Below are 12,866 nucleotides of genomic sequence, written 5' to 3' on the forward strand. Positions count from 1 at the left end.
TCCACCAGGCCTGGCATATCCATAGCAAGTGCTCCATCCACATTTGTCAAACAAATGAACACAGTAGCATTGTGTCACCTCTCATCAGGTGAACAGAAGCTGGGCTCTCTGGAAGGGCATGTCACCCTTCGATGTCTCTCCCAGAGTGACTGTCCCTTACACTGCTCCTCACCTTCCCTGGGGCCTAAATCCCACCCTCCGCCAGGTAACTCCCACGGAAGATACCCACATGTCCATTCATCCTTGATGAGTGGCTGGGATGTGAGGAGAGGCATCTGCTATCCCCTCTTAGAAAGCCCACATCAGGCTGGGCACGGTGGCTCATGCCTGTAATCCCAGCACTTTGGGGGGCCAAGGCAGGTGGATTGCTTGAGGTCAGGATTTCGAGACCAGCCTGGCCAATATGGTGAAACCCCGTCTCTACTAAAAAATATAAAAATTAGCTGGGCATGGTGGCGGGCGCCTATAATCCCAGCTACTCAGGAGGCTGAGTGAGGCAGGAGAATCACTTGAACCTGGGAGGTGGAAATTGTAGTGAGCCAAGATAGCGCCACTGTACTCCAGCCTGGGCAACAAAGTGAGACTCTGTTGGAAAAAAAAAAAAAAGGAAGGCCCACATCAGAGAAACGGCAAACACTTGTTCTGAGAAAGGAGGGCAAGGATGAGCAATCTGTCAACTCTTATTCAAAAGGTTCCATTTGGTTGAGCATTTTGCCTTTCTTTCAAGAATATACCATTGAGAAATCCATTCCTATAGCCAGAGATTCCAGAAACAGCAACCATTAAAGCCAGCTAGGCCAGGCGCAGTGGCTCACACCTGTAATCCCAGCACTTTGGGAGGCCAAGATGGGTGGATCACCTGAGGTCAGGAGTTCGAGACTAGCCTGGACAACATGGTGAAACCCCATCTCTACTAAAAAAATACAAAAATTAGCTGGGCACAGTGGCAGGTATCTGTAATCCCAGCTACTTGGGAGGCTGAGGCAGGAGAATCGCTTGAACCCAGGAGGAGAAGGTTGCAGCGAGCTGAGATCACGCCACTCTACTCCAGCCTGGGCAACAAGAGCAAAACTCCATCTAAAAAAAAAAATCCAGCTACTCCAAATCAACAAACTTCTGCATTTTTTCTTCAGAACTGGTGCAGACAATGAAGGGGAAAAAAATTACATGGCTAATGTTCTGACATTTTCCAGCTTTCTGATGAGTTCCTATTCACCTTCCCTCATATAATAATAATAATAGTGATGATATTGCATTTTAGGAAACTGCTGGCATGCCAGCCATAAGCTCACCATTGAATCTGAGGCTCTCCAAGGAGAGAAAATGCAGCCTACATAGATAAAGAATGTGCTGACTTGGCCAGGCGCGGTGGCTCATGCCTGTAATCCCAACACTTTGGGAGACCGAGGTGGGAAGCTCAAAACCAGCCTGACCAACATGGAGAAACCCTGTCTTTACTAAAAATACAAAATTAGCCAGGCGTGGTGGTGCATGCCTGTAACACCAGCTACTCGGGAGGCTGAGGCAGGAGAATCACTTGAGCCCGGGAGGTGGAGGTTATGGTGAGCTGAGATTGTGCCATTGCCATCCTGGGCAACAAGAGCGAAACTCCGTCTAAAAAAAACACAAACAAAAAAAAGAATGTGCTGACTCAATGCAAGGACTGCCACTGACCCAGCAGGAGATTGCTTGTGTCTCCAGGAGGAAAAGCTATTGAACAAGGCCTCCAGGTCAGACAGCACATGGGGAGAATGGAGGGGAGGGATGGCAGCTATCTTTGCTGGTAGATTTTTTGCCCATCTACTTTGGCATTGGGGCTTTCACAGAGAGGAAGACTTTTTCCCCAAGGTCTCTAGCCTTAGTACCTCTGGTCTAGAGCCAGCTGATAGCTGAACCCAGAGACAACAGAAGCCAATGTACAGGAGGAGAGCGGGATGTAGAATCAGACATTCCAAGCTTTAACTTTCCCCTACAACATAAGCCTTGAGCAAGTAACTTGGCTTTCCTGAGCCTCTGCACCGCCTCAGTAAAAAGAGTTTAAGAATATTTATTCTCAGTGTTGTTGAGGATTAAATGAAATAATAATGCTAGTTTTCACTACTGAGTGTTTCTTCATACGCTAAGCACTTTTAGAAGCACTTGAATATGTATTAATTAATTAATATGCAAAATAACCTCATAAGGTGCTGCTGTTATTTTCCCCATTTCACAGAGGAGAAAACAGGCAGAGATGTTAAGCAACTTGCTCAAGGTTATGCAGCTAGTAAGATACTTCAGTGCTTTTATGTATATGGAGTATTCAGTGGGGTATCTAGTGCTTGGTCAGAGCTCACTAAACAAGGTGTCTTTCCCTTTATAAAACAAGACAAACTTCACTTCTGACCTAGGCTGTGCAGTTGATGATTCTAACCATTCTGCCACTTTTGCGAAGGAGAACAATTTGTTTCAAACTCTAAATAGCTCTCTGGGTTTGGGGATCCTCCTCTGGAAGACTGGTTTTCATGGATGGAGCTCCCATCCCTCAGCTAGCCAACAGTTTTGGGAAATGCACTTCACCCCACCACCCAACCCCCATGGTAACAGCATTATCAAGGCTACAACCATAGGGCAATTATATGTTGCCACCAGATGGTTCTAGCTTTACAGATATCCTGCTGTGTCTTTTCACCTCCCTTAAAAGTCCTTATTTTATTGGAGTTGGCTAGCCAGACAGCAATGAAATGTTCCACTGATTTCTGATGGAATGCATCAAAAAAAGAGTTTTTTAAAAGCTCACCTGACATAGTCTTTTTATCATATGTGATGCTTTCTTAGGTACTGTGAGTATTCAAAAACACAAAACATAGTTGCATCCTTTTACAAATGGAATTTTCAGTCCTGCTTGATAGAAACTTTTAAACAAGTTTCATCCCTGTTCCTGGAGGTTTTGACAATGGCCTGTTTTGGAACTGGACTCAAGCCCATTACAGATCATGAACTTCTAATTGAAGAGTTGATTGTTTTAAGAGATCACAGGCCTGCCAGAATTCATGCTCTCCAGAGAGGAAAATAAAAACATCCATGAATCCTAGTCACAGACAGCATTTCCTATGGCTTGATCTCTGGCCACTCTGGGTGACCCAATCACTCCCAGATGTCCTTCCCTCTGTCTTAAGACAAAGGCTCCTCAGTCTGGTGGGTATTCAGGGGCCTCCAGCCACAACACCATGGACCAACCGTCTACACAGTCATCAGAGAAATCTTTCTCTGTGGCCCCTTTGCTTCGACTTTTCGTACAGTGAGTAAGGTCACAGCTAACAGGAGAGCTAAGTTCTAAAGATCACGGAAAGCAAAAATTGTGTCCAAGTTGCCCTTGTGAAGCCCTTGGAGGGGTGCACCATGGTGGAAATCAGCACAACATCTCTCATAAGTCCAACCCTGAAAAGGCTGTTCCTGCACTGGGATGAAGGGCAGCTGCTCCACAGACCTACCCAAGGCAGGGAAGCAGGAACTGATATGGATGGAGAGAGGAGCAAACTCAAAACTCAAGCTGGAACGTACTTTCACTGAGTGTAATAGAGGGTCAAATGACCTATACCATCTCAATGTTCTCCTCTCCCTTCCCCACCCCGGCTCCTGGAGTGTGCCCGGCTACATTATTACTATTTTTTTTTTGCCCCCGGTCGCCTAGGCTGGAGTGCAGTGGTGCCATCTCAGCTCACTGCAACCTCCGCTTCCCAGGCTCAAGTGATCCTCCCACCTCAGCCTCCTGAGTCTGGGACTAGACGCGCCTGCTGCCATGCCTGGCTAATTTTTGTATGTTTTTGTAGAGACGGAGTTTTGACATGTTGCCCAGGCTGGTCTCAAACTCCTGAGCTCAAGCAATCCATCTGCCTCAGCCGCCCAAAGTGCTGGGATTACAGGCACAGCCACTGTGCCTGGCCCCCTGGCTGTATTCTTGTTAGGTTAAATGCACTTACACTACAACTTGGCTGTACTCCCACTGGCTTCAAGATGAAGTCCAGACTCATAAGTGTTCCACAATCTGGTTTCTCTCCCTTTCTCCTTCCCTGTCTCTCACTGTGTTCTTCTGACTGCCTCCTTCATTCCAGACACCTGCAGATCTTCATGGGAGTCCTGTTCTCCATACTTCTGCTCACATCTTCCCTCTGCCCAGAATGTGTGAGTCCTCATTCCTCTCAACACCACCTCTTGGAAGCTGCTTCAGAGCCCTGGAGTAACCCAACTAGCACTCACCGTGTGGTACCACTATCTCCCAGCCTCTTGCTCTGCTCACAGCAGGAGAGCAGGGCCCACATACTGCTCACTTCTGCAGCCCAGTGCCTAGGACTTGCCTCGCTTGAACAAGAAAGGAGGGCACATTCCATCCCAGACAAGAATGAATCAAGAGAGCTCAATGATAACCAAAGCAGTTTACCTCTGCTTGGAGCCACTACGCCTTTGTCAACCAAATTCAGACCCTGGTTTCCACTAGCACTTAACTGATTGTACCTTCCCTCACATTGTCCCTGGCTCTGAAGAGTGAACACCCAAAGGTCTGGAAAAATCCCATATAACTGAACCACAGGTTTGTTATCTAAGTATCAATGAACATTTCTCCGATGGCTCCTGAGAGAACAGCTATGGGCCCAAAAGTATAACGAAGGTTTCTTTAATGGAGGATTCGGCCAAAAGGCTATTTTGAGAGGCCAGGGGTCCTCTGAGAAATAACCCAACCTAAGAGGCTGAGAGCTTCAGTCCAAAGGCATTGTTTCTGAGGTTCAGAAAATCTTCTCACCCAGTCTCCAGGTCTCATGTCTGAATTCCAGAGAGACGGAATTGTAATAAAGACTGAAATAGCCCTGATAACAACAAGGCATCAAGATAAGAAACAGGGCTACCTCGCTGTTTATATAGTATGGTAGATTGCATTATGGGTCCCAAGTCTTCACCTCCTCCTTATACTCAGGCCCTTTGCTGTGTGGCTTTGTAATTCCTCTCACTAACTTTCTGTCCCTTGACTTTGGGTTTGGCCATGTGACTTGCTGTGGCCAATAGAATAAGGCTGGAGGAAAAGTGCACCAGTTCTGAGCCCAGGCCTTACGAGTCATTGCACATTTCTGCATGCCTTCTTGGACCTCTGTTATGCTGTAAGAATATGTCCAGGCTTGTCCACTGGTTCCAAAGAAAAAAATGAAAGACACAGGGAGTAGAGCTGAATGGTGTCACCCAAGCCTAGAACCTACCCTCTGCTGAACCTAGATGCATGGACAAATCAGCCAAGGTCCAGCTGAATCCAGCCTGGGTCAGCTGACCTGAAAATCCATGAGAACCAGTGATTGCTGTTCATATCATCGAGTTTTGGGGTGATTTTTTATCGAGCCTGTTTTGTGGCAATTGGTAGCTGATACATATGGGGCTCTGGGTCCTGGCCACCACACTAGTTGTTCAAGCATTATTGATGACAGGCCCACAGAGGATAATTAGCTCTGACCACACTTGAAAGGCCAGACTGGGGCAGTGGAGGCAGCTTTAGCCACCAGGTGCTATACTGAGCCTTGAATTTTACATCTTAATATAAGAAAAGCACAATTCAATAGAGATGGATTTGATCATCCACTAATGGGTAGCAAAAGCATTAGGACTTTGCTAACTTAATATCTGACCTTGGAGCAAGTGAACATTTTCCCACCACATGAAGTTTTTCTATGATCCAAAATAAATTTCCAGCATTTCCAGTCTGCCTCAAGACAAAACAAATCCATATATTTTTGTTTCTTGTTATTTTTTCCCTAAAACACTTTTTGGAATGCCTATTTAAAATTAAAATTAATGAGCTGCAAATTTATGAAACTTCTTTAAAGTCAGTTCCTCTAACAATCCCAGGAGGTCCTTCGTACTAATGTTAAACAATTCTAATATCCATTCCATGAGTTTTAAGTAATTTTGTAAGCTTGGCAAAATGTGTGCTATTTTAATCTACCACTATTGCCCTAAGTAAAAGTCATGCTAATTAATATTTAAGTAGTTTGGAGGAGTGTGTGTGTGTGTGTGTGTGTTACACCATCTTCCTCCAGTAAACTCAAACTGAAGAAAAGGAATCTTAGTATTACTTTCCTTTGATGAATGAAAGATCATGTACCATCATAAGTTAAAATGTACTAGTGTACGTCCATAGAGAAACCCCATCTGAAAGTCACCAACATAAAGACCAAAGGTAGATAAATCCATGAAGATGAGGAAAAACTAGCACAAAAAGGTTGAAAATTCCAAAAACCAGAACGCCTCTTCTCCTCCAAAGGATCACAACTCCTCACCAGCAAGGGAACAAAACTGGATGGAGAATGAGCTTGATGAATTGACAGAAGTAGGCTTCAGAAGGTGGGTAATAACAAACTCCTCTGAGCTAAAGGAGCATGTTCTAACCCAATTCAAGGATGCTAAGAACCTTGAAAAACGGCTAGAGGAATTGCTAACTAAAATAACCAGTTTAGAGAAGAATATAAATGACCCGATGGAGCTGACAAACACAGCACGAGAACTTCGTGATGCATACACAAGGATCAACAGCCAAATCGATCAAGCAGAAGAAAGGATATCAGAGACTGAAGATCAACTTAATGAAATAAAGCATGAGGACAAGATTAGAGAAAAAAGAATGAAAAGAAATGAACAAAGCCTCCAAGAAATAATGGGACTAAGTGATAAGACCAAACCTATGTTTGATTGGTGTATCTGAAAGTGATGAGGAGAATGGAACCAAGTTGGAAAACACTCTTCAGGATATTATCAAGGAGAACTTTGCCAACCTAGAAGGACAGGCCAACATTCAAATTCAGGAAATACAGAGAACACTACAAAGATACTCCTCAGGAAGACCAACCCCAAGACACATAATCATCAGATTCACCAAGGTTGAAATGAAGGAAAAAATCTTAAGGGCAGCCAGAGAGAAAGGTTGGGTTACCCACAAAGGGAAGCCCATCAGACTAACAGTGAATCTTTCTGCAGAAACTCTACAAACCAGAAGAGAGTGGGGGCCAATATTCAACATTCTTAAAGAATTTTCAACCCAGAATTTCATATCCAGCCAAACTAAGCTTCATAAGCGAAGAAGAAACTTTTTTACAGAGAAGCAAAAGCTCTGAGATTTTGTCACCACCAGGCCTGCCTTACAAGAGCTCCTGAAGGAAGCACTAAACATGGAAAGGAAAAACCAGTACCAGCCACTGCAAAAACATGCCAAATTGTAAAGACCATCAACACTATGAAGAAACTGCATCAACTAATGGGCAAAATAATCAGCTAGCATCATAATGAAAGGATCAAATTCACACATAGCAATATTAACCTTAAATGTAAACGGGCTAAATGACCCAATTAAAAGACACAGACTGGCAAATTGGATAAAGAGTCAAGACCCATCAGTGTGCTGTATTCAGGAGACCCATCTCATGTGCAAAGACACACATAGGCTCAAAATAAAGGGATGGTAGAATATTTACCAAGCAAATGGAAAGCAAAAAAGAGCAGGAGTTGCAATCCTAGTCTCTGATAAAACAGACTTTAAATCAACAAAGATCAAAAAAAGATAAAGAATGGCATTACATAATGGTGAAGGGATCATGCAACAAGAAGAGCTAACTATCATAAATATATATGCACCCAATACAGGAGCACCCAGATTCATAAAGCAAGTTCTTAGAGACCTACAAAGAGACTTAGACTCCCACACAATAATAGTGGGAGACTTTAACACCCCACTGTCAAATATTAGATCATGAGACAGAAAATTAACAAGGATATTCAGGACTTGAACTCAGTTCTGGACCAAGCAGACCTAATAGACATCTACAGAACCTTCCACCCCAAATCAGCAGAATATACATTCCTCTCAGTATCTCATCACACCTAATCTAAAATTGACCATGTAATTGGAAGTAAAACACTCCTCAGCAAATGCAAAAGAACAGAAATCATAACAGTCTCTCAGACCACAGTGAAATCAAATTAGAACTCAAGATTAAGAAACTCACTCAAAACCACACAACTACATGGAAACTGAACAACCTCCTCCTGAATGACTACTGGGTACATAATGAAATTAAGGCAGAAATAAATAAGTTATTTGAAACCAATGAGAACAAAGACACAACATACCAGAATTGCTGGGACACATCTAAAGCAGTGTTTAGAGGAAAATTTATAGCACTAAATGCCCACAGGAGAAAGCAGGAAAGATCTAAAATTGACACCCTAACTTCATAATTAAAAGAACTAGAGAAGCAAGAGCAAACAAATTCAAAAGCTAGCAGAAGACAAGAAATAACTAAGAGCAGAACTGAAGGAGCTAGAGACATGAAAAACCCTTCAAAAAAAATCAACAAATCCAGGAGCTGGTTTTTTTTTGAAAAGACTAACAAAAGAGACCACGAGCCACACTAATAAAGAAGAAAACAGAGAAGAATCAAATAGACACAACAAAAAATGATAAAGGGGATATCACCACCGATCCTACAGAAATACAAACTACCATCAGAGAATACTATAAACACCTCTATGCAAATAAACTAGAAAATCTAGAAGAAATGGATAAATTCCTGGACACATATACCCTCCAAAGACTAAACCAGGAAGAAGTTGAATCCCTGAGTAGACCAAAAACAAGTTCTAAAATTGAGGTAGTAATTAATAGCCTACCAACCAAAAAAAGCCCAGGACCAGGCGGATTCACAACTGAATTCTACCAGAGGTACAAAGAGGATCTGGTATCATTCCTTCTGAAACTATTCCATTCAACAGAACAAGAGGGACTCCTCCCTAACTCATTTTTACAAGGCCAGCATCATCCTGATACCAAAACCTGGCAGAGACACAACGAAAAAAGAAAATTTCAGGCCAATATCCCTGATGAACATCAGTGCTAAAATCCTCAATAACATACTGGCAAACTGAATCAAGCAGCACATCAAAAAGCTTATCCATCACAATCAAGTCGGCTTCATCCCTGGGATGCAAGGCTGGTTCAACATATGCAAATCAATAAACATAATCCATCACATAAACCAAACCAATGACAAAAAATACATGATTATCTCAATAGATGCAGAAAATGCCTTCAACAAAATTCAACACCCCTTAATGCTAAAAACTCTCAATAAACCAGGTATTGATGGAACATATCTCAAAATAATAAGAGCTGTTTATGACAAACCCACAGCCAATATCATACTGAATGGGCAAAAGCTGGAAGCATTCCCTTTGAAAACTGGCACAAGACAAGGATGCCCTCTCTCACCACTCCTATTCAACATAGTATTGGAAGTTCTGGCCAGGGCAATCAGGCAAGAGAAAGAAAAAAAGGTATTCAAATAGCAAGAGAGGAGGTCAAATTGCCTCTGTTTGCAGACAACATGATTGTATATTTAGAAAACCCCATCGTCTCAGCCTAAAATCTCCTTAAGCTGATAAGCAACTTCAGCAGTCTTAGGATACAAAATCAATGTGCAAAACTCACAAGCATTCCTATACACCAATAATAGACAAACAGAGAGCCAAATCATGAGTGAACTCCCATTCACAATTGCTACAAACAGAATAAAATACCTAGGAATCCAACTTACAAGGGATGTGAAGGACCTCTTCAAGGAGAACTACAAATCACTGCTCAAGGAAATAAGAAAGGACACGAACAAATGAAAAAATAGTCCGTGCTCATAGATACAAAGAATCAATATCGTGAAAATGGCCATACTGCTCAAAGTAATTTATAGAGTCAATGCGATCCCCATCAAGCTATCATTGACTTTCTTCATGGAATTAGAAAAAGCTACTTTAAATTTCATATGGAACCAAAAAAGAATCCATATAGCCAAGGCAATCCTAAGCCAAAAGAACAAAGCTGGAGGCATCATGCTACCTGACTTCAAACTATACTACAAGGCAACAGTAACCAAAACAGCATGGTACTGGTACCAAAACAGATATATAGACCAATGGAACAAAACAGAGGCCTCAGAAATAACACCACACATCTACAACCATCTGATCTTTGACAAACCTGACACAAACAAGCAATGGGGAAAGGATTCCCTGTTTAATAAATGGTGTTGGGAAAACTGGCTAGCCATATGCAGAAAACTGAAACTGGACCCATTCCTTACACCTTATACAAAAATTAACTCAAGATGGATTAAAGAGTTAAATGTAAGACCTAAAACCATAAAAACCCTAGAAGAAAACCTAGGCAATACCATTCAGGACACAGGCATGTGCAAAGACTTCATGACTGAAACACCAAAAGCAATGGCAACAAAAGCCAGAATTGACAAATGGGATCTAATTAAACTAAAGAGCTTCTGCACAGCAAAAGAAACTATCATCAGAGTGAACAGGCAACCTACAGAATGGGAGAAAAATTTTGCAATCTATCCATCTGACAAAGGGCTAATATCCAGAATCTACAAAGAAACAAATTTACAAGAAAAAAAAAACAACCCTATCAAAAAGTAGGCAAAAGATATGAACAGACAGTTCTCAAAAGAAGATATCTATGTGGCCAACAAATATAAGAAAAAATGCTCATCATCATTGGTCATTACAGAAATGCAAATCAAAACCATAATAAGATACCATGTCACGCCAGTTAGAATGGCGATCATCAAAAAGTCAAGAAACAACAGGTGGTAGAGAGGATGTGGAGAAATAGGAATGCTTTTACACTGTTGGTGGGAGTGTAAATTAGTTCAACCATTGTGGAAAACAGTGTGGCAATTCCTCAAGGATCTAGAACCAGAAATACCATTTGACCCAGCCATCCCATTACTGTGTATATACCCAAAGGATTATGAATCATTCTAGTGTAAAGACACATGCACACATATGTTTATTGCAGCACTCTTCACAATAGCAAAGACTTGGAACCAACCCAAATGCCCATCAATGATAGACTGGATAAAGAAAATGTGGCACATATATACCATAGAACACTATGCAGCCATAAAAAAGGATGAGTTCATGTCCTTTGCAGGGACATGGATGAAGCTGTAAACCATCATTCTCAGCAAACTAACACAAGAACAGAAAACCAAACACTGCATGTTCTTACTCATAAGTGGGAGTTGAACCATGACAACACAGGGACACAGGGAGGGGAATATCACACACCAGGGCCTGTCAGGGGTGGCGGGTTAGGGGAGGGATAGCATTAGGAGAAATACCTAATGTAGATGACAGGTTGATGGGTGCAGCAAACCACCATGGCATGTGTATACCTATGTAACAAACCTGCACGTTCTGTACATGTATCCTGGAACTTAAAGTATAACAACAAAACAAATGTCCTAGTGTAGGCACTGGTTCATAATGGTATATTCATTTCATTTCATCCAAACTTAACTCTCATAGTTTTAAGTAAGGGATACACTATGCATTTTGAAAAATAACTACCAAAACTAGTGACTGTTTTTCAGAAATGGTAATAAAACTAATAGAGGGGTTTCTGGCCCCAAGGCTAAAACAGTCTTTCAGAAGGAATTGTTTCAAAAGGAAGCCATTCTGTGAAATGAGGCTAAATGATCAGGACCAGCCCTTCATCCTAAATGAAGTCTAAAATAAAGGGTTGGCAAAGAGGAAACAGAAGGCCACTGTACGGTTCACCTTTAACCTTGGGGGATTCATGTAGTGCGGGAGGAAATCCTGAAACAATAAGGAGACTATCTGTTCACTTGGATCAGGGCAGCCTGCCCCTCTCCTTCAGCCCTCTCCTGCCACAGAAATGTTACTTGTTGTTAAAACATACGCTATTGTGTGTGTGTGTGTGTGTGTGTGTGTGTGTAGGTGGGGGGGCATAAACCTTTATTTAATAATAGGATGAATCACATGAAATTGTCCAAAAGGTCAAATATTGGCAATTTCATATGATTCAACTTAATACAATCAGCAAGCATAAAATAGCCACCCCCCAAATACTCATAGAAATTAGAAATATAAGCTACATTGTGAAATACGTGGAATTGCAGACAAAACCAAACCTAAACAATCTTCCCAACAAAGCTTTTGTTATAATTATTTTGTAATATACATTTTTTTAAAACCACAGAATATTACTGTAACCCATCAACTCTGTTTATCTTCTTCAGGGGAAATCTGCACATTCAGGTTTGGGGCCTGGGGTCAAGAAAAAGGAGCTTGAGAACAACGCTGTGAAGGAAACACCAACATACCTGGAGAGCAGCAGTTTACCCTGAAGCTGCAGGTCCGCCGCACAGTCCTCTGAATGGCAATTCCTTTCAAAAACAGTCTGTGAGAGAGACAGGAGAGGAAGGTTAGGGCAGGATTGAGTGGCAAACGAGTACACAGTGGCCAATTCCTTTCTTGCAAATCAGTGGGAATTCTTCCCCTGAGCCCGTCGGGGCCTCTCCTCCCACCTCCAAGAAGCCAGCTCTCCAGCGTGGGAAGGGGTTCTTCCAAGCTCCAAGGAAGCCTAAGTCAACTGTGGTCTTGATTTTGTCAGTGCATTACTTATTTGATTCATTCCCTAGTCTACTGAAGTGCTTCTCCAAGCAGTTTTTTCAAGACAGGTGCGTGGTGGTGGATGTCCTTTCAGTCTCTGCTTGTGTGAGACTGTCTTTCAGATGCTCTTAGATGAATGATAATCCAGTTGAGTAAAGAACTCTCAGATTATAGTTTGGTCATTTCCCCCTACTTGCTCCATCTTGGGGATGCAGGAATTTTTTTTTTTTTTTTTTTTTTTGTGATGGAGTCTCGCTCTGTCGCCCAGGCTGGAGTGCAGTGGCGCAATCTCGGCTCACTGCAAGCTCCGCCTCCCGGGTTCATGCCATTCTCCTGCCTCAGCCTCTCCGAGTTGCTGGGACTACAGGCGCCCG

General features: G+C 42.4%; 1 protein-coding gene across 1 annotated transcript in view; it reads right to left on the bottom strand.

Moving 5' to 3' along the window:
• ITGA9 (integrin subunit alpha 9) overlaps positions 1–12,866 on the bottom strand; it is a 380,757-nt gene that overhangs the window by 162,295 nt on the left and 205,596 nt on the right. The window contains exon 17 of the mRNA XM_003256852.3: positions 12,204–12,280. Within this exon, the coding sequence (XP_003256900.2) occupies positions 12,204–12,280 (77 nt within the window). The remainder of the gene's footprint in view (positions 1–12,203; positions 12,281–12,866) is intronic.

This window comes from Nomascus leucogenys, chromosome 4, assembly GCF_006542625.1.
Source record: "Nomascus leucogenys isolate Asia chromosome 4, Asia_NLE_v1, whole genome shotgun sequence".
NCBI lineage: Eukaryota > Metazoa > Chordata > Mammalia > Primates > Hylobatidae > Nomascus > Nomascus leucogenys.